We start from the raw sequence: 21,582 nt of genomic DNA on the forward strand, positions 1-21,582 counted from the left end.
GGCCGGGCGGCGGCGAGGGCGGCGGCAGGCCGGGCGCCGGCCCCCCCCGCAGGAAGGACGGCACGAACTCGGCGGCGTGGACGTTGGGCACGAAGGGCTTGGCGTTGACGTTGAGCTGCCGGCTGAAGGCCGCCCCGAGCAGCTCCTGCTGGGCCTCGGCCTCCGCGGCCGGCGGGGCGGACCCAGGGCCGGCGCCGCTGCCCGGCTCGATGTCCGCCTGATCCCAGCAGTCGGGAGCCGAGTCGCTGCTGCTCCCGCTGCCGCTCCCGTTCGCCTCCATTTTGTGGCTGCCCCACAAGCCTCTGCGGCCCTGAAGCGTCTCCCAGCGTCCGGGGGGAAAGGGGGAAGCCGGCGGCAGCACCGACTCAGCACTCGCTCCGGCGATTCCGCGTGTACTCCACCGCCCCGACGCCCAGCGCAGTATGGCCTCCCGGAGCTCCCGTACTCCCTCCCCGCGGCCGCCCCGGCCGCCATCTTAGTAGTTGTCACTTACAGGGCGCCTCATTCTGCAGTATGGCCGCCGCCAGGCGAGAGGACTACGATGCCCGTCATGGCTTGCGCGAGCCCCGTCTCGGCCCGCCTCCCTGGGAGAGATGGGAARCGTAGTTGCCCGCATCGCCTGCGCGCGAAAAAACTACAGCTCCCACCAGCCTTTGCGCGCCCCATTCGTTTCCGCAGCCGCTGCCCACACTTTCCGGGGGGGGGAGACGGGAGATGTAGTTGGCGCGAATGTCCCCGGYGGATGGGAACTACCAGTCCCAGCAGGCCCGGCTCAGCGTTCGCCGAGTCGACGCGCGCTTGCCGCCCCAGAGGACTCTGGGAAACGTAGTTCGCAGAGGCGTGTGTGTGTGTCCGTGAGTGTTGAGGTGRTCCGCGGTGCCCCGCGCGGCCCTGTCGCAGGAGGGTCCCGCCGGCCCCGCACGGATGCGGGCGGCACGCCGACCGGGCGCGACGCCGCCTCGCCGCGGAGATGGGCGTGACGCGGGCGCTGCCAGGGGCCAGCCCGTCCCGCAGGGGCCAGGCCGCCGCCGCGCCCGCGCCGAGCGCTGCTACCGCTCGCCAACGGCTCCGCCCGCCCCCGCCAACGGCTCCTCCCGCCCAGCTGGACTTTCCCCTTGGCGGACATGGCTCCTGCAGGCGGGTGGGCGCAGGCTCGTGGTACCTTTTCTGGATGCAAAGTTAGTTCCAGGAAACGTAGGTTCAGAATGAAAATACAGGGACGGCACCTCTGGTACACGTCTTAGTTTGAGAGCGATATGCGCTTTATAATAACGTTTCTGTGCGAATGCAGACATAAATTGACAGGATATGTTAAAAATCGGAATTTTGGCTTTTGTACACTGTACTTCCAGCATATCATTTATCTTGAAAAAAAAAAGAGGACGGGGCTTCAGTTAAGCTAGATGCAATAAGATTTCCTCTCGAAAAAAAGAAAAAAATTGTTAGAAGTTAAATAAAGTTGGAGGAGAAGGGGAGGAACAAAGTAGATTTTGGTTCATGGGCCAGATGCTGCAGCTGCTTTTCATCTTGGCAGGTTAAATGTGGCTGTGGAGAACTCAGTGAGTGCACAAGGAAAGGGTTTCTTAGAGTGCTTACATGTAAGGACTCAATCACCTATGGCATTTATTTTAGGACACTTTGAGGCAAGTTACAGAGTTATTTTGAAAGTAGACAGGCTTAAGATTAAAATAGAAAGATCTTCATTTGGTACAAAACCCACAGTAATTTTGCTTGCAGACCTGTGCAGACCTTCCTGAAGTGGCATTTATGCAGCTGACTTGAGCCTCAGGTGGTTTCTGGACACAGTTCAGCAGTGGCAGCATGTATGTCCTTGACAAGCAAAATGTTCTACCTGGCAGGTAGCGCACATGTGGTAATGGAAAAGGTACTTCCAAGTGGCCATATTCAGAGAGAACACTGTTGTACAAGATAGCACTTACAAAAGCTTAAAAAAAAACAACCCTCACCTCATCAACACCACTGTTAGATTGTATACTCCTCTGCTAAGTGGAAGTCTTTCCTTCAAGCACCAAGAGCTTATCCCTACCGGARTCTAAAGAATATGAGTTTCAAAGACCTTGTGAAAGGATTATTTCTCTTTGCAGTGCTCCTTTCCAGTTGTCAGGCATATATCGTCTGGGCCTCAATCTGCGCGTTTCCAAACGTCTGGGCGTTTGGAATTAGGAGTGTAATTAAGGAGATTCTGATCTGTTTTACTGTTGTCCTGTTTAGAATTTTGTGAAACTACGAAGAAGTCTTGGCAGTATCTGGTAGAGAAAAGGATTTTTAAAGACATTCAGCAACAACACTTCCAAAAAAGACAGAATTTTGATGAAGGTGTGGAGATCATGTTTCTCCTTTTTTAAAATAGTCATATTCAATCCTACTCTTTACTGAAGGCTGGGATGGGAGCAGGGTAGGATGTGATGCTTTCCTTTCCTGATAGGGGAATGGAGAAAGGAATTAAAATTAAAGCTACAGAAGTAAGAAATTTCCTAAGCTGCTAATATCATAAGGAACACCTCAAGAATGTACTTGCTACTTATCACTAAAGTAGACTGGTTTTGTTGTTTTTTTAAAAACTAACTGTTGCCTCTCAGGTGTTATTTGTTGACTAGTAGGTATTTGATGCATTTCATTTTGTAAGCAAACAAGGCTTTTGCAATTACTTTTMTTCTTTTTTTTCTGTCCATAAGTCTTTTTCTAACCTTTGAAAACATTGGCTAGTTTTATTGAATTTCAGAAAAGATAAAAATTGCAAAGGTAATTAAATTCTTTCAAGTTTTGTGGAAATCAACAGCTGGATAGAGGAGCAAGATCTACACTAATAATTTCACTTAAGATCAGGCAGAAGCAAAAACTGTCTTACGTAGTGGTAACACGATAAGAGCAAAAACAGAGTGCATGAGTTAATGTTGTTGAATAATTGATAAAAATCCGGTGGAGACAAACCTTCATGAATTGTGCTGACAACACAGGAGCTTGTTATTGTACAATTTTCCTGTCATTATGAGCATTAGTGGCTCATCATCTAGTTCATGATGAATACAACACAAGCAAGTTTGTTTTTTTGTTTGAGCCTTGACACAGCTTATATGTCAAGAAAGGCTTATCTGCAGGCAAGTGCAATATTTTTACTGTAATTAAGATTCTTGTTTTAAGATTACCTACACACAGAACATTTAAGGAATGCTAAATTGTATGTTGGTATTCCTTAAAAAGGCTTTCAAAAAAAATTTTTTTTGAAATGGAGCTTCATTCTGCCAATTCCCCAAGTACTGAAGTCTGTACTGTAACCTTTTTTTTTTTTTTGGATATGTTTGATCAGAGATATGGAAGTATGTACTTCCACCAATTTCACCAGGAAAAATGACTGATGTTGTCAGATATTCCTCCATTCCTTGACAGATACTTATTCCCTGTGTACTCAGTAGGATGTAAACAATTAGTCAGAGTTCTAGAAGACGCCAGATGTCCTTTAGAGTGTACAAACCTGTTTTGCAGGCTGTGTTGCACGTAGGAATTGTGTAAACTCAAACACTAAWTTTTTTTTAACTGAGCTAATAATTTATTTTTACACTTAGGTGAACAGCTGGTACTCAAAACAAAACCTAAGTGGAATCGTGATAATTTTACTAGCAAAATGTCTACTGGAATGTAAGTGGTGATGTTCTCTTGAGATTTTAAAGCATTATAAAAGCTTTTTTTGTTTAAATCTCCTTGCATCAAAATGAAGAGTTAATGCTACCTCTTCATTTAATAAACACTAAATAGATTTTCTCACTGAGAACCACCCAAATATATCCATCGTTGCATTGTGACTGATTTATCATGACTGATCAGAGCACTGCTTAGAGGAGAAGAGGCTGGACCACCTCTGGATTAACAAGTGAGGACTGGAATGCAAAGAAACTGAAGCCTAATTCCTAGAGGTTTTGGATACCTAAGCCATATTTCAGCACCTAATTCTGCTCATAATTTTGGACGCCTAGGTATCTAAATATGATGAGTTATCCAAAATCATAAATACTTCTGGTTAAGCAGAAAGTTGAACCCTAGGACAAAATTACATGAAAGAGTAAGCTGATCTAACATCTGTCTGTCAAAGGGAGAGATCCTGGGAAAGTTTAAGCCTTTTCCCCCCACAGTCTCAGTTCTATCTGTCCTTGCACTGCCTGCCTCCTGGTTCTTGTTAGACTTTTGTTTGACTTTGCTGAGTCAGTTTATCTCATTAATTTAGCTAAAGAACTACCTACTCCCCCCCACCCCAGGTTATTGACATGAATCAACTCCGAGAAGTGTCTGACAAATGCCAGAGCTGCTATAAAGTAAGCATGGGGAACAGGACTTCTTTTTTAGTGACAGCAAGCTGTTAATAACTTAAACCATCTCAAGTAACTTCAACCCTAGTTTTCAGCCTGAGATGATTTAATCCTATAGCAGGGAAATGGAGGTCCTCATTTGTATCTTATAAGAAGCAGTATTCTGTATTCTAGTTTTACCCTTTGTTCAAGGTTCTACAAGCACTGAACGCCCTAGCAGATATACCTATGACATACCCATATTTTAATTATGTAAACTGAGGGAGAAAACAAAAAAATTTATTTCACCAGAAGACTTGAAACAAGTTAACAGTTCACCACCAACAAGGGCTGGCAATGAGCAGTAAGCTCATTAAATTCCCTAAATAGCAGAAAGGAGGAAGGGAAATGTTTCTTGGGACTAGGGCATTAGTAAACTGACTCAGTTTACACTGAGATCAGATAAGTTCCTGAGCTGTTGCAAAGAGGGGGAAAAAATATTTGGCTGGGATTGGGAGGAGCAGGAAGTTGTGTAGTTAAAAGAGGATATTTAGAACTGCTTTGAGGTCAGAATGAGTCCCTAAAAATAAAGCTAAACAAACAAGTTATTTATCTAGCAGGAAGGAAAGACAAAGGATGTTAGGTTAGTTATTAACATTAAAAGAAGAAAAACTTAGGGAACTACTCARCTATAAAACTGCTATTTTAGAAGCATACTGTTATCTTAAGCAAATGTGAAGGAACAATCTCAAAAAGACATTCTAGAAAATAAGCTTATCATTGCTTAGAAGAAACAGGTGGAGTTAGACGATTCCAGGAAGCTTTTTTGGAAGGTGAGGATCAGGACTGTGTGTACAAATGATATACCTCTCTTGAAGAAAGACCGTTTAAGAATTAACTTTCAAGGTATTAATGAGGCTTGAGACAGGATTGAAAATACTGAACAAATTTAAGTTTGGTTAGGTGTATGGCAGGAGATTACATGATTTGATTATAAGACAATAATATTAAACTGTCAAATTCTATTTTTGGGTAGTCTTTGGAGATATAGTGGAGAACTAGAGACAAGAACATACTGTGTTTCTGTATGGTGGCTCTTTTTAAGAGTTGAGTCTACCCTAAATTTTGTTGGTGTTCTTGGAAACATAAACAAATTATCAAGAGGCTCTGATATTTGCACAAGACCATTTGTGTTCCAAACTAAGATATCTTGACCTGGAAACATTTTCTTTTCACTGCTTCTTTGTTGTTTTAACCCTTCTTTTTAACAAATGCTATTTCAGGCCTATTACTCTCCCTCCGCTSGATGTTCACATGATTGCAACATTTGTGTCATCTTTACAGTAAGCCTGCCTTTTAAGCAGTGTGTTTAGAAGAGATTCAAATGTTCTTCTCTGGCTTTCYTAACATAGTGCCATAGCACAAATGCTCTCCTACTTTCCAGTGTAGAATTGCTTCATGCTGTCAAGTGGGCATCCTTAAAAGAGCTTAGCTACTTAGCTCTTACACATTTCATTGTGGATTGAGTGATGAATACTCCTTTTTTCAAGCTCTCTAATCTGGAGTTAAAGCCTTTCTCTTGGAACAATTAAAACACATACTGCATAAAGAGTATGAAATTAAGTATTTTTTATTTTAGATGGCAAAAGAAATACGTAGATCTCCACACCAAACTCTCAAATATTCCCTGTGCTCAACTCATAATCCTCAAAGGTGCCCAGGTGTATKTCATTCCTCTATTTAGACTCAGCCCTCTTTCTCTTGATTATACTCCTATATATATTATACTCTTTCTGTATATATAATGTATATTCTCTAGAAATAAAGACTGAAGGGTCTTTCTGTATAGATGCCATCCCTTTTTATCAGGTGGCTTTAGGGGCTCGAAGTTCTTGGCAATGCAACTTAATGCTTAGTTACCTTGTGGTTTAGATTTGAAAAATAACTCTGTAAGTTAGATGCTRGACAGTCCTTTGTTCAAGGTGCTTCTCTTTCAATGTGCAACYATAAAAGTTTATTCCTTAGAATTTYTTCTCTGGTTTTGATACCATAAGCCTCCAAATTCATAAACAGTAGGGGGTGGAAGGTGGTTTAGTTGAACAGTTTTCTTATCAAAACTCTTTGTTATGTATGAGATTTTTGCTATCAAAGCTCAAAATAAACAAAGCTTAGGTGTATACATGGTGAAGACTGTATACATAATTTGTAAAATTTATGACAGTTGAAAATGCTGTAAATAGCAGAAGGATTACTTAATGTAGAAGGAATGTACTGAGCAAAGAATGCACATCCAAGGAAGGGAAGAATGAGATCACTTTAACTACAGATACAATGACTGTGTTAGGAACTGAAAATGTTAGTGATGGGGGAATCTCTTTTGAAGAAAGGGAGAGACTATGTGGTCTTAGAGATATGCAAGCCAGGTGTAGGATTGGTGGAAGGAAGAATCAAGCTAGTTAAGATACTGAAGCAGCTGAAAATAAATCCTGTTAAGTACAATCCAGACAGTCTTCAAATGTTCTTATGCTTTCTTTTTGTTACCTTGTTAGCAAGATTGTGATTAGAAAATTAACCTTCTGCTTTGTTTTGTAAATTTGCTTTCATTCATAAACTTGTTGGGTGTAGAGAGTAAACATTATACGCATAAGATGGGTAGGTTCTCTGGTAATGACAAATAGAAATAGAGGATATTTTGTCTCTCTGCAAGCTGAAACAAGTTGAAGAATCTGAGGGTTTGGGATGTTGAGTTGCCTGAACAACAATGATAACTATTAAGTGCCATATCCTCAGCAGGATTTTTTCCACTGGCTGTAGGCTAGTGTTGTTCTAGCAAGAGATAAATAATGGAGACAGTTGGCAGTTTAGGATACCATCAAATTATTGGTCTTTTAGCTTGATATAGAGGCAAGAAATGCAGAAAAGGTGAGTAACATTTAAAGTAGGGTTTCAAATCTAACACAAAGACATAAGGCAAGTCCCTACTGTCAGCTAGAATTCTTCAGCTATACCTGATACAGTTTTTTTAGACTGTGTAAGGAATATTTTTGTGAGATAATGAAAATGTTGATCTTAGTGTGCACTGAAAATACTCATATAGGGTGTTAATGCAGGGCATGTAGCATGCTATTAATTTGCACCCTATCTTACTGCAGTGATTTCCTCGCATGGAGAAGCTGAGCATTGCCATGTCCACTGCTGGGCTCCATAATGTTTTTAGGCTAGACCTCCTTTCTCACACATGTGGTAAGAGTTTTATCACACTTATGTTTCATATGGGAAGTTTTACATGCTGTTTGTCTGTCCCCAGAGAAGTGGAAAGAGAAAACTAATTCCATATAGGATTTTCATGTGTTCTTTTCCACTTCCTAATGCCCCAAAATTCCAATTGAGGGAGCATTTTGTTCGTTAGAGATGTTTTATGCGTTGGCCCCAGTAGTTTTATAACTATGTGGGCATATGTGGCACATCAGACAAATGAAAAGATGGTCTTCGTTTCCCAAAGAGTTTATAGTCTTTTAAGATTTGCTTTTCTGTGCTTAGTTCCTAGCAAAAGTAAGCTTTGGGCATAGTAAGAAATACAAAAATTTTCTGATATTCAGTTGACAATGTCTGTACTGTTGTTATTTTAATGACTATTTTTAAAGAATCATTTCTTTCTCCAGTTGTTTTATTCTTTAATCTTTTCTGGAAATACCAGATGTAGCAACACTGCAAACAACAACATCACTCTTTTCAAAGCAGTGGTCCAATTAAAATGTGCTGAACCAAACAAACATGAACACTGTCATTGATTTTGTCTAATGCCTTAATAACATTAAGCAGTCTTGTGCTTAAAATGAATATTGTTCTTTGTAGCATGTAGAAGTTAGTRAACATGATGAATCCTTTAATAACCCCTCTGTTTGTTTATTAACAGTGCATGCCCCATTCCTAAAACAGCTCATCCCATTCCAGTCATAGAGTCGCTTAAAACAACATGATTTCTGAAAATAAGTGCTTCAGGTGATTTTAAGACTTTCTAGGAGGTAAGTGTCTGTAACACTCCTGTACCTTGTGAGACTTCTGGAAGTGCAGTAACCTTTGGGAAGAAAAATTGGTAAAGATCTTTTTGCATGCATATTTACTTCACAACTTTGTAGGATTGCTGTGATAAGGAGATTTAGAAAGGACTTCTTCCTCTGGATTTTTTTTTCCTATAAATATCTCTGGAGAATTGAGAGAAGACTCAGACCAAGCCTGTACTAATAAGATCTGAAAGCGTAGATGAGTTGCCTAAGCGAGTGAAACAAAGAATTATGTGCGCTACCCAAAAGAGCTGTGGCAGCACAAAACTGCCAGTGTGGAAGCAACTATACAGCCAGAAGAATTTCTTTGTCAGCTTATGTTGTTTGTGATGGGAATGTAATAGTCCTAGCAGAAAATGCTCGTTCTCTTGATAAACGTTGGGTAATTATGCTAGCAGAATTTCTGAAATACAGTTGGACAAAAAAGCTGGCACAAGCATGAGCAGAGAAATCCCAAAGCAATGTCAAAACAAAGCTTTGTTATTAAAGTTGTGTGCACTAAATAGACCTTGAGCTGATGTTCTGAGGGAGATGAATTTCAAGCTTCAGGTTTAATTATTGACGTAATAGTATTACTTTCTTGGGTTTTTCATTCAGAATTTTCATTTTATTGTTTCAGTGTTGAAATTCACAATAGCTTCTTTTTAAACTATCTAATCAATTTCTCACCTTTTTCAAGTGACTAATTTCTGTCACATAAATAAAACCAAATTGACATACATAATGAACTAAAATGGCCACTGATAGGGATTTCTGGCAGTATTAGGCTTCTCCAGATGTCAATAGAAAACTATAATAAAACTTTGCTTCATGGCAGGAAATGCTCCTTGCTTGGTAGGCCCATGTTCTGCCAATGAATCCTGCCTCCCTAGGTCTTCTGCTTATATGATAGGTTTTAAAAGTGGTGTGTGTGTACAGCTCCAAAATATTACCTCTTGATACGTGTTGTGCTCTTACTTACCTTAACTCCTTCTGCCATATTGAAGAGTAAAAATTATTTGATTTTTTTGAAATCTTGTGCAGTACTTTGATACCTTAGTAGAAATTACCAAATGCTAAAATTAGTGTTCTAGATAACCCATAGATACTTTACTGCTTCCAGATGTAGGCAGGAAGTTCAGAGAGTTCTCAGCTGTTGATAATTACATTGTGAGAACAAAGATTTCACGTTGGCCATTATAAATTGTCACTGGGTGTCACTCTTGAGTCAGTCTGAAACCTTTTAGAAGCAAATCTGAATAACTTTTTTCTTTTCTGTTGTTTCTACAGTTGATACTTTTTAGCTTAATTTTATTTCATGTTCATCTCAATAGGTATCAAATGCATATGTCAAATGTAATTCCACCAGGCCAGCTGAATTATGTTATTCTTGGAGTATATATTGGGAAGTCTTTGAACTTCAGTTACAGTAATATAGTCCAGAAATACCTCCCTGACAGGACTTTATGGATTTGCAGGTAAATGATTGATTATTATTTTTGACCAATCCTTTCTTTTTTCTCTTCTTAATTTTTCTTATAGCTGTACTAACTTCTGTTATTCTWTGTAGCAAAGCCAAGTGACAAGAAGAAATAATTTGTTAGTATAAACATGTAACCCTATGTGAATGGCCAATACATGCACTATAAATCCCAAAACTGAGAAAAAACTTAATTAGCAAAATAGACGTATATTTACTTTTCTCTAAAGCTAACTGTCACTGGAGGAGAATAATGAATGTCTGAACAACAATAATCTTGGACACCTCTTTTTTGTGCACAGTCCACCTATGACAAAATAATATATGTTTTAAAAGAGTTAATAAGCATTATGCAGGGCATTATAATATATAAATTATTGTATAACTGCAGTTTCTAGGTAGCAGTACCTTTATTTTAATGTCATTTAATGAATTTATTCTTAATTTCACTGGTTGGGTGAAGTGAGTTACTAGCTGTTACAATACAAGCCAGTTGTTAGAATACACTTCTCCCAACAACGTGCAAAAAAGGGATGAATTTCTAATATTAACATTCTTCTATCAAAAGTACTAATAAATGTAGGTTGCACAACAACCTTGTTAAGATAGCACATCATTTTTCCAAATGTATTTATTGCAAATGCCATCAAACATCTACATAATTACCATCAAATACTTTTTCTGAGTATTGCACCTAATTCTTTGTTTAAAGAGTTAGCTTTCTCTGGCACAATTTGACACTTCTTTTTGAGAGTGAACAGCATAGTATTTTGGTGAATTGAGAAACAATTGTGTTGGATTAATTTCTGCTTTGAAAATAAATATTTGCCGTGTGCTTTTCAGAGGCATGAGCAGGTAAGAAATGGTCCCCCAAAGAACATAGTATCGAAACCGTTCTCTAGATGGGAAGCTTCCATCTATAGTAATTCAGGACTCTTTTTATAAGAAATTCTGTTTGTTTATACATGGAGGGTTTAACTGAATTTTTATTTTCATGAGGAGGTTGTACAATTTATACTAAATTTTATCTTTAGAGGTTCTGGGGAAATCTCATATAGTCAGTGAAAATAGCAAGTGAACCACAGGACAAGAGTTTGAAATACAATGTTTTTGCTTGTGTATCAATGTCTGTCACTGGAAATTACTGCTCACCAAGATCATCTGATTCTACATGTGATTTTGGACCCCTGAAAAGTAGGACTTTTGAATGTTAGATTGTGTAGAAAAGAAAGACAACAGGGCATGACAGTTGTAATTCCTCACAGTTTTTTTGTACTACATGTCACCTCTGAGTTGCTATTACATACATCAATAAATCTTTATATAGCTAATGAGAAAAGACTGACTTCTATGGTAGTAGTTTATATGAATTATTATCATTGCTCCCCAGTTTCTTATGTTTGATAACTATCTTGCTTAATAATCAAGGTTTTGCATTTTGGGTCGCATCTATCATAAGATTTAGGTTTTGTCTAAAAGCCATAAGCTTTGGGAATTAGTAGTCTGACCCTAGGAGAAAGTTCTAGCTATAAGAGACAGCAATATTCTCCAGAATATTGCTGATGAAATAAGCTAGATTTAGTTCTTTACTTAAGGGGAGATCTTCTGTGATTTGATCGCAAAGATCAGACTTCTTTGTATTCGCTTCTCTGTCTTAAGAGAAATGTGTTTGAACTCTAACTAGACACAAAGGAAAACTTTTTCCAGGCAGTTGATTATAGAGAGTGTAAATATATCTGACACAGAATCTTTTATGCCACATATAATGATCGGACACATCCATTTGTACTGTACTTAAAGTTGATARGACTTTTTCCTTGGAGACAAGAGTGTGTTAGTTTACCAAACTTGTGCTTCTATAGTGGACTTAGTTTCACATCCCTACTAGATAATCAGCTGTTTATCTTTGTCCTATGCTAAGTCTGACCTTTTCCTCAGGCCTTAATAAATAAAATGGTATGAATTGTTTAGTGAAACATACCTATTTTGGTGTTTGGCTACAAACTTAAAATGTTTCTGGTTCTTTGGAAGACAATCAGTAAACAATTGACAGGATGTGGTTATGCAGTAAGTGTTTGTTGCCCTGAAAATGGAGGGATATTCACACTTCTCCATCTTCTTCCCAGTTCAGGGTTTGTGCTTCCAACCTTCTGCTGTCCACCTGACCATACTTGTCAATCCATCAGAGGGATTACTACTTTTTTTGGCTGAGTTAGATTTCGAGTGGATTAACAAATTTAAACGGTATACCATGTGATCAGATAAGCACCACAGCCTTTCCTTGTATTTAGAGGATTGAAGAGTGAAGAGCAGGACCATCCATTTCACTAGCCCAAGATACTTAATCAGCTTAGTTGTAGCATCTAACCTCATCTACAGTCTAATTAGAGGCGAATCAGCTTTGTGCCAAAATAGCCTGATTTAGAATACAGCTCATTACATTTTAACAACAAATTATTTGGGTAATCACAGTATTAACAGATCTGTGTATCATACAGCAGATGTATGAAGRTAGAATGACAGCATGCTGTTTTGGAGAGAGAAGTTTTTTGCAGAATAAACAAAAGCCATTGCCAGTAAACAAAAACAAACCCACTTCTAGACTAAGAAAACAGAGGAAAGAATTTAATAGCAAAATGTAAAGCAATTGACACTGATGGAATAACCAATGAAGACATATAGTAACCACTCAGCAAAGTACTTTTTGTATTGAGGAGGAGACTAAAGGAGTTCTTCAAGGGTTGATGTAGGAATTTACTTAATATTTTTGTTAATGATATCACAAGAAGGAGGAATAGGCTGGTGAAATTTATGAATTAAAGTTAAAGGTATTATCAATAAAAAGAGAATTGCAGTATTATATAGAAAGAAGTGTATGCTCCTTTTAAGATTGAATAGAAACAGGATGAAATTTTTATTTGCTCAGAATCCAAGCTTTTTGAGTTAAAGAATGYGAATTTGTGCCATAAGCAGGAAGCTCATTAGCTGAAATGGGAGACTAGTGAAGCGAAGCGGTACATGTGGTGTACTGAATGATCAACATGTAACTTTTGAGGTATAAATGTGACATAATTATGAAAAAAGTAAAATGCAGTCTTGTATGTATCAAGAGAGATACTTCCATAAGAAACTGCAACATAGGGGTGCCACTGTACGAGACTCAAATATTGGAATATTTCATGCAAGTCCGATCACCCACGTTCACAAGATGCTTACAAACTAGAACAGATTAAAAGAAAAGTGACATATAGCTGTAATAGGATATTATATGAAAAGGAATTGGGTAAGCTTGACTGGTTTAAGCTAAAAAGAAAAAAGTTCAGAGGAAATATTCTATCAAAGTACTCTGTAGGGAGTGACAGAATTAAAAGCTATTTTAAAGAAATATGGTGATACAATAAGGAATGAGGATAAAATAGTCAAAAAGACAGTAGAAATCACTGATTTTTTTAAAAAAAGAAACATTGATATAGTAACATTTGGAATGATCTTCTAGGAATTTTATTGCCCCTTAACTTGTTATAAGTTGCACTTTGGACAATTTATGGAAAGTGTTTTATCCTGTACTTGCCTTCAATAATTGTTTGCTGTCTCAAAAAGTAATGTCAAATCTTACAGGATAATGCTCCTGTCTTTAATAGTTTTCTTAGAAGCTCTGTATTTGGGTTACATCTAGCAGGAAGCATCTCTGCCCCAAGGTGAAGCTACTTGTGTAGCATCAACTGAGCATCTTAAAAATGTTCCACCTAACACCATTGATTTACTGTATGGCTTGAGAATCTCCAATCTCTCTTCCTCCCCCCTCTCCCCCCCCCCCAAAAAAAAAAAAAGTTATCTGCTGTAAGTAAATTCTTCCAAACTACCATCAACTGTGAAAACAAGCACAGAAAGTTATGGAAATGGGAAGAGTGTGCATTGTCCAGAGGCGATACAAGTTTACAAACTTACCAGTATCTACATACTTCCGTCACCTTTCCATTACTGTTTTTTATCACTAGTGACAGTCTCAGTAATAGCAGCAGCTATGGATTCACATACTGGGACTTCAGATTCTTTTACGCAGATACTAACTTCTTACTCTGCCTGAGGAAAATAATGTTGATTTAATCATTCACGTTTAGAAGTAACTTACACACCACTAAAATGGCAATTTTGTTCCTTTTAGGTATCCCTGAAAGAAATTATGACCCAGAAGGGCATACATAAGTCTGGATCATGAACTTGTAACTCTATTTCATCAGGACATCCTAAACAGATTCAGACCATTGAGTTTATGTAATTCAGGCTACCTCAGACTTACGTGAATTGTCTAAGATATTTGTTTAAAAAATTCCTGACCTGGGTTTTGAGAACCATCTGCTTTTCTAGAAAGGACTGATAATATCTGTTGCATATTAGCACGTTCTGTAAATTATCAATGATTTTGTATTTTTATTTGCTTTAATAGAGTACAGAAGCCTGAAATTTGAATTCAGACTTCTTTTTGAACCTCAGAAGAATCAGAGCTATTAAAACTAGTTGTCTTTCAGAAGGTTCTTTGAAAGTATTGCTTTACATTTCAGAAGTTAAATTTTTAAGTTTCAGGGATAAAGTCATGTCTGCATAACTACAGTAGAGAAAACATTCTTGCTCCCTAGTATTACATTAAATAGTGGCAGTATTGACGCCTTCAATAATTTTTTCCCTGTAATGTTGAAGTCCTTTTGTACATAACAATGGTGGGCATAGAGAAGCAATACTGTAAGCAGCACACATACCCATTCTTTTTCTTTGCCTTAGATTAACAGCTTTTTCATAAAGCTCATACTTCACAATTTTAATGAACAGTACTGCACTATAGAAAATACATATCAGTTGTAGGATACAGTACAGTAATAAGTACAGCTTTTCATTGAAACTTTCTAAGTAACTACGTTACTTAGAAAAAGCTTTCTTTAAATAACTTTAATTGAAAGCACTTCATAAATTTTAATAAAGTTACTTTGTATTGTTCCTGCTAAGGAGATAAATATTACCCACACAGATATGTAGCGAAGTTAGACTAACGTTTTCCATATAAAGCTATCTTCTTCAGCAGATACCTCCTGAAGGTACCTTATAAGTATCTGTGTGCATTTTTGTGTTAGGCCTATTTTTATGAGAACAGTGAAGAAACTTCTACATGCTTGACTTCTGGAGTACTAAGGATTGCTGTTTTAGTCTTTGGCCAGTGGTACAGAATGTGGATAAATATGGGAGAAGTCATAGGTATGTCTCAAAAAATTGCTTTTCTGTTTAAAAAAATTCTGAAGGTGGCCATAATTTTAACCAAATTTATCACTAGCAAGCATTTCGATTTTTTTAATAGTAACAACATGGTATTTTAAAAAGTTTATCAATTATAATTATTCAAACATAACAGCATTATTTGTATTGCCCACTTGGGATTTCCATATGCTATTCAGAAACAGCATTCTGCTATCTCCAATATTCACCAATATCAATCTGAACTTCCTCTTCTTTGTGGAGCTCTGAATTAGTACCAAAATGCTATAAACCTGCCTACTTAGCAAAATTACTTTGCAAATGTTCAAAATAAACATACCTAAACAATTCAATCACAAATCAAAACAAAGTAAAGCCAATGTCATTAGTGTACATAATAAAATGAGGCAAGACAAGTAAGAAAAGCAGCTGAAACAAAGATAATCTTCCCTCAACCCTTGTACAACCATGAAAAAAAGTGAAACTGTGGTTAAGGAACTGGTTCATTCATCTGTTATAGTGCACATATAATTTCCCAATACCACTAAAATAATGTTAGAAGCATTCAACAGGTGTGATTRGTTGAAAGTTTTGTAATTTGAGAGCTGTTGATTTCATAAGGAATTCTGCTACAGTAAAGTCTACAGGATGTGGTCTTACAGGTGTAGTATAGTGTTGGAGCCAGCTGCAGAAAACTAGTGTAGAATTAGTCAACTGTTTTCTTTCTAGACTAATTAGGGGTATCATACAAGTTACACATAATTAATTTAAAAGCACAAGAACAATGGAAAATTGCAGCACAGGAATATATTCTATTTAAGTTAAATTACAGAGCACTTCAGTGAAGTCCATGGAATTACAAGATAAAAGATTAAAGCATTGGACCCAACTTGTATATCCTAAAATTCTCTTATCTTAGCTGTGGCTACCATGACAATATCTTCATGAATATCTGCTTTTTTCAGATCATAGTTGAGAACGTGATTGTCCTCTCCATAATTAAAAAGGCCAAGCAGCTTCATCAGAGCAAAAATTCAACTTACTCCATGCATAAGGTGCCAGATGGTGCTCCATCAAGCAAATGAATGATATTCTACTGCTAACTTAGGTGTCTTTGCCTACAGCATGAATGTGAAAAAGTATTCTTAAGCTTGTGGGACTATGCAGTCTTTCTATGCCTCTTGTATTCTCTTCTCTCACTTTATTTAGGCTCATGTTGTAGAAAAACATCTTAAGGATAGCATTTAGGCTGAAGCTTAAAGCCTTATTAATGCAAACTCATGTGCTCCCTTCAGTTAGACAAGACATTGTATGTACATTTTGTAGGAGTGCCTCAGGTTAGGAAATCTCTTTGTATAGAATTTAAACTCCAGGGACTCCTACTATTAAACACATTCTCTAAATATAATATGAATACTTAATTTGGTTCTTTTGGTTAAAACATAGATAAGGAAATAGATGCTAGTGTCACTTTGTTTTGCCACAGCTTTGAGATTGTAAGTGCAACTGTGATGAGATGACCACATCTGGTCAGTTTATAAAGACTGACTTCTGAACAGTAAAGGACAACCTCCCCTAAAATCAGTGAGTCCATGGGAGATACTTCTAGAGAAGCAAGAAGTAAACCAAAACTAGTTCTTACAACTTCCACATGAGCATTGACATCCTGGTGACATTTTCTGTATAATCTACAGTCTTTATCTGTTTACCTCTTCTTTCTTCATAGATAAACCAGTTTTGTCAGTTCCTGTGTATGTCTTCATTAAGCTTGAATAGAGAGAAAAGCCCATAATAGAAAACTTACAGCTGTGCACCTGGCCTATGGAAACAAGTGCAGAAGCCACAATATGCAGTTCACTCTACTAGAGTAGGTTACAGACTGTTTTATTAGACTATTCCACTAAAAACAGTTTGCTTCTATATTCCTATCTGGTGAATTTCATAGAAAAATAAGTCTCATAAATAGTAATATAGTCTGAAATTATGATTTTTTTAAGACAATGTTTTTATCTTCTCTTTCTATAGTCAAAAAGGCAATTAACTTGATGTAAAGGAGAAACTTGATTATAATCGAGCCTATAATTCTAATGTATCTGTCGCAGTGAAATTGATGCTTGTATTGTAGCTTGTTAGATATTACTGATTAACTTCTTATTTAAAAWTCAATTGGATTAAAAAGACAAAACAAAGTAGTTGATGTACATTATTTTCTTTGTGGCAGTCTGTTATTAGGGCCTCTTTTTCTTGGGAGAAGACAGAATGCGCTTTCAGAGGTATTACACTCACTGCATATACATAGACTAATCTGTGCGTGCTCAGTATGTTCCATCATGTAGCTGGGAATGGAGTGTCGTGTATGCTCTACCACACGAATGAATCGTATGGCCCACTTCTCTATCCATGCTGGATAGCACAGTTTTAGCACAGTGATAATTCTGCATTATGTAAAAGTACAGGGAAACATGCAGTTRATGCTTTTGGATCAAAATTCTAAAATATTTGTATAGCTCTTGTTTCACGATTAGAATGTGAGCTTATTAAATTTCTCATAAAATCACTATTATAGGCAAAGAACAACCAACCATATAAATCAGAAAAGAACAAAGCAAAAATGCCAAACAAAACCTATCGCACTATAGATAAATGGGGCTAATCTGGAATTCATGAGCAATATCCCAGTAACTGAATCTCCAGGTTTTGGCTTAATGTTACTCTAAGTTCTAAATGAAGGTTTTTAGACATATTTTATACAATACAATAACAAAGTAATTGTTGAACTTGTAATCTTGCAGTATCTCATTTAAAATCGTTTAAAAAAAAGTAATTCTTTCATGATTATGCATTCTACATATTATTGCACATACAAGGAAACAGGTACAAAGGAAGTCATCTGAAGTTGCAGAATGAGTCAGTGGCAAACACAGAAACTGAATTGGTCTTATCTTTTTACTGCTGTGTCTCCGGCCTCTATTTTTTCATCGAATTTCCCTTCGTGTCAGGACTTGAACAGAAAGAATGAAAAGTAAACATTGAATAGTTTGCATATTACAGGAAAACATAGTTACTGTTGCCCATCATCTTGGAAAAAAAAGAAAACAAAATTCTAAAGACAAGAACTGTTATTATAGACTCCTGTTTGAGGATCCTCCTGCTTTCCTACAGTTTGCAGTGTTTAGCACCTGCTCGAGAAATGTCTTCTATAAATAACCATTCTCTGTTTCAAACAAAATTTAAATTGAGAAGTATCTTCGTGCAGCTGGTCAGTCTTTCTACAACCTTGAATTGCCAGAAAACGAGCGGTAATTCTTCGGGGGCCTCAAGGTGAAATGGCTTTTATTTAATAAGATACTGTGTTGTAGAGCTCTGATCAATATCTAGCTGCTGTTGCTAGCAGTTCTTAGAGCTGCTGGAAGTAAGAACTGAAAAGCCCTTTGTAGATGGTCCTCACTCTTCTACCGTTTCTGTGGCTTTCCAGACTTCCATAATTACTAACTCTGATGGCACAGTGCCCCAAAAATGAGTACTTCGATAGTTTATTGCTATCTTGTAAGCCTTGTCATCTCCGATGTGCTGGTACGCCACCACGGCCATGTGAGAAGTACTGTGATAAGAGTAAGTAGTATTTCTGTAATATTTTGTGACTATGCTGGGCATTTTCATGTTGTATTTTATATATAATAACTTACATGTTAGACCTGACAAACATGTAAGATACTTATCAGAATAAGTATATTGGCTCAACAATAATAAAGACATRTATCATGTATCCTCTATGAGTATTAACTGTATTAAGAAGAGTAAAATTTTTAAACTCTCAAGCTGTCCCTTCATGGAAAGAGAAAGTGCTCYTTCGTTATATAAGTTTTATGTACTGGGCATGTATTTACAGTTTATTACATTATGTTCACTGTAAACAATTAAGTATCTCTTTTATTTCATAAGGTACTGATTCAGGTGGAGTTCTTTGGATTTGTTTGGGCATAGGAGTAATTTTAATGCTCACTCTGTTCCTCTTAATGGTCTTGTTTAAATGGAAACACCTAAAGCAACTAAAAGAAAAACTGAAAAATACAGGTGAATAAATATAATTCTTTATCYGATACTTTTAGATCATTGTACGTTTTAGCTGTGTAAATTTTGCATAAATTTTATATTCCAGATTCTCAGAGTTGTCTTTAGATTCTATGTTACTCTACAAATAATCCCTATGAAGTTATTAGGGAGTAAATTTTCCAGATGGGTAACTTGTTAAAGGAGTAATCTCCTGGATCATGTCAGGATTGTACTTCATTATATGTTTACATCTGGCTTACTTGCTAGTGTTTGGRAAATCATTTATGAATCCTCATTATCAATGATCTTTATAAGGATTTGATTTTCTTTCTATTGAATGCAAAAAGAATTCTATGTAGGATATACATTTAGTATTAGCTTCCCAGCTTGTAAGGCATTAAATTAAATAAAGAAGATACTTAATCTTCTAGCCTCTGACAACCATATGTGATATATTTTGTGAAATTGTACAAATTGAGTTATTTTTACATTTTACAAATACTAGTATTTGTAGGAAAGAAAGTATTGTTCAGCCAATAAATAATAAGTGATGAGAAAGTATGTATTAGATTAGTTCAGTGCCAGATCTGAGGTATAGGGGGGAACATTTTCATAAATCAAAAGATACATAACTACCTCCTAAAACTTTCACTAAGGCTAGAAGCAGTTGAGAACATAATGAAATATAGATCCSTAATAACTGTATGTCTAGCATAGCATGAYATGTACTAAATTAACTTCTGTGTATTTACAGACTCTTCTGTGGAGCTGAATGATATTCTCAAGGTTAATACTGAAAGCAGTGTGAACACGAATGGAACCAGACATTCACTTCAAAGCGAAACATTAATGTATTCGGTGGAGGAATGCACTTGCAGTGACTGTGGCTTGGTAAAACCTCAGACTGGCTGTGAAACTTCATTTCCATTACCGGCTACAGAAGAAGGAGCTGCTGTTCTAGTTACCACAAAATCTTTTGATTATTGCAACTATATTCTTGGTGCAGGGTAACTATGAGAGAAGTATATTTTACTACATAATAATAAATTAGTTATTTCCAGTYAGTGGAGAAGCCTAGTACATCATGCTTATCATTCTTGCATTGAACTTCCATGGATACTGTCATATTTCTAATTCTAGTATATTTTTGGTCAAGTATTTCTACATTATTGTCAGGTACCAAGCTAGTTACTGGAATTAGTAATTTTTTGGAAGTCTCTACGTAGGATGGGTCTTTCTGTCTTCAGAGAGTGTATTTACTTASTATACTTATATTTACTTACCTACTTGAGTAGCTGGATATATACAGAACTCATCAATAAACAATTTTTTGAATAYGTATTTCATAATAAACACCATGATGATGCTTGAAACAGGAATGTTCTGATGATGGAGAATGGAGAGCTTGGAGAATATGGGGAATATGGAGTCCCTCCCAGCTCAGATGGTATCTCTGGGTCACACTAAGGGAGGCTGCGGTGCTGTAGAGCGCTAAATATGTAATGCCAATGTTTCTCCTGGTGGTAGAGACTTTCCTTTCACTACCAAGCACTTTTTAGACTGTGTTCTGTAATGATTTCTTTTTGCTTTTTTTTTTATTTACACTTGTTATTTGCATGAGTATTGCTGACTAGATATTGTCATGCTAGGCTATTGTGTGGCCTAAAATTAGGAATGTATTTCCCTCACCTTGTCTCCTAAAGAGCCATATATTTTCCTAGTATTTGGCTATTCCTGTTGTTAAGCATGACAAGCAGCTGCAGTTTCAGGTGAATTCTGCATACACTCCACAAGGACAACCACAACAGACATGCCARCAATCTTCCTGTTTTTAGAGAACTTTACATCTGGATGAATTAAAGAGATGTAAGTTAATGAAATTAAGATGTGAAGTCTGTGAAACCTCAGTATCACAGCATCCTTCGTAAGCAGGCCACAAAGCTGCTGTTGGCCAATTCTGAGTTCACTAYGTGGCCCTGGCCCACGCAGCAGAAAGTGCCGAGAGGGCCTTATGTAACTCTTTTAAATTTTATTTTACTGATTAATTCTCAAGGAAAGGTTATGACCTGTTGCTCATACACTGTGTAAATACAGAACAGAAACATGATCTCTTATGATGAGTCCACAAAACTTAAGAATGTTACTATTATTATTATTATTTATTTTTAAATCAGAGGTTTCACAATTTTTGTAGTGTTTTTTTGAAATCTTTCAGGACATGTAGGTTACACAGTACCCCTAGGTGACAGTATAAAAAAAGCCAAGACTGTCTAAAGCTTCCTCATCTTTGACTCGCGCAGCGTTTCTTAACCTCCCGTCGGGGCCTTGACACAGGCGCGGATGTCCGCCTTTCCGCGCCGCTAACGGAGCGCCCCGCCGCGCAGCCTGGCCGGGGGACTCCGCGCCCGGCGGAGCGCGCCGAGCCGCAGCCCAGCGCGCATCTCCGCGCACCCCCGAGCCC

General features: G+C 37.5%; 2 protein-coding genes across 7 annotated transcripts in view; one reads left to right on the forward strand and one right to left on the reverse strand.

The window, feature by feature from the left end:
- The window catches only part of GSPT1 (G1 to S phase transition 1), a 27,059-nt gene extending 26,625 nt beyond the window's left edge, over nt 1–434 (reverse strand). Inside the window, exon 1 of the mRNA XM_085302756.1 lies at nt 4–434. Within this exon, the coding sequence (XP_085158882.1) occupies nt 4–280 (277 nt within the window). The 5' untranslated portion in view covers nt 281–434. The remainder of the gene's footprint in view (nt 1–3) is intronic.
- Nucleotides 435–1,027: 593 nt separating this feature from the next.
- On the forward strand, nt 1,028–20,456 carry TNFRSF17 (TNF receptor superfamily member 17). Of its 6 annotated transcripts, none has more exons than XM_085302795.1 (9): nt 1,028–1,194; nt 7,454–7,544; nt 8,218–8,326; nt 9,679–9,822; nt 11,951–12,068; nt 14,951–15,071; nt 17,936–18,680; nt 19,011–19,142; nt 19,876–20,456. In XM_085302795.1, the coding sequence occupies exons 7-9, from the start codon at nt 18,566–18,568 to the stop codon at nt 20,130–20,132; spliced, it is 504 nt and encodes a 167-aa protein (XP_085158921.1). In that variant the 5' UTR covers nt 1,028–1,194; nt 7,454–7,544; nt 8,218–8,326; nt 9,679–9,822; nt 11,951–12,068; nt 14,951–15,071; nt 17,936–18,565; the 3' UTR covers nt 20,133–20,456. The 6 variants fall into 6 exon arrangements, with proteins under 6 accessions (XP_085158921.1, XP_085158893.1, XP_085158901.1 ...); XM_085302767.1 differs by having other exon boundaries at nt 1,028–1,141; XM_085302775.1 differs by having other exon boundaries at nt 1,028–1,141; nt 18,544–18,680.
- The last annotated feature ends 1,126 nt before the right edge of the window (nt 20,457–21,582 follow it).

The sequence above is a fragment of the Rhea americana genome, unplaced genomic scaffold (genome assembly GCF_003343005.1).
Source record: "Rhea americana isolate MKP2758 unplaced genomic scaffold, rheAme1 scaffold_10, whole genome shotgun sequence".
In the NCBI taxonomy this organism is placed as follows: Eukaryota; Metazoa; Chordata; class Aves; order Rheiformes; family Rheidae; genus Rhea; species Rhea americana.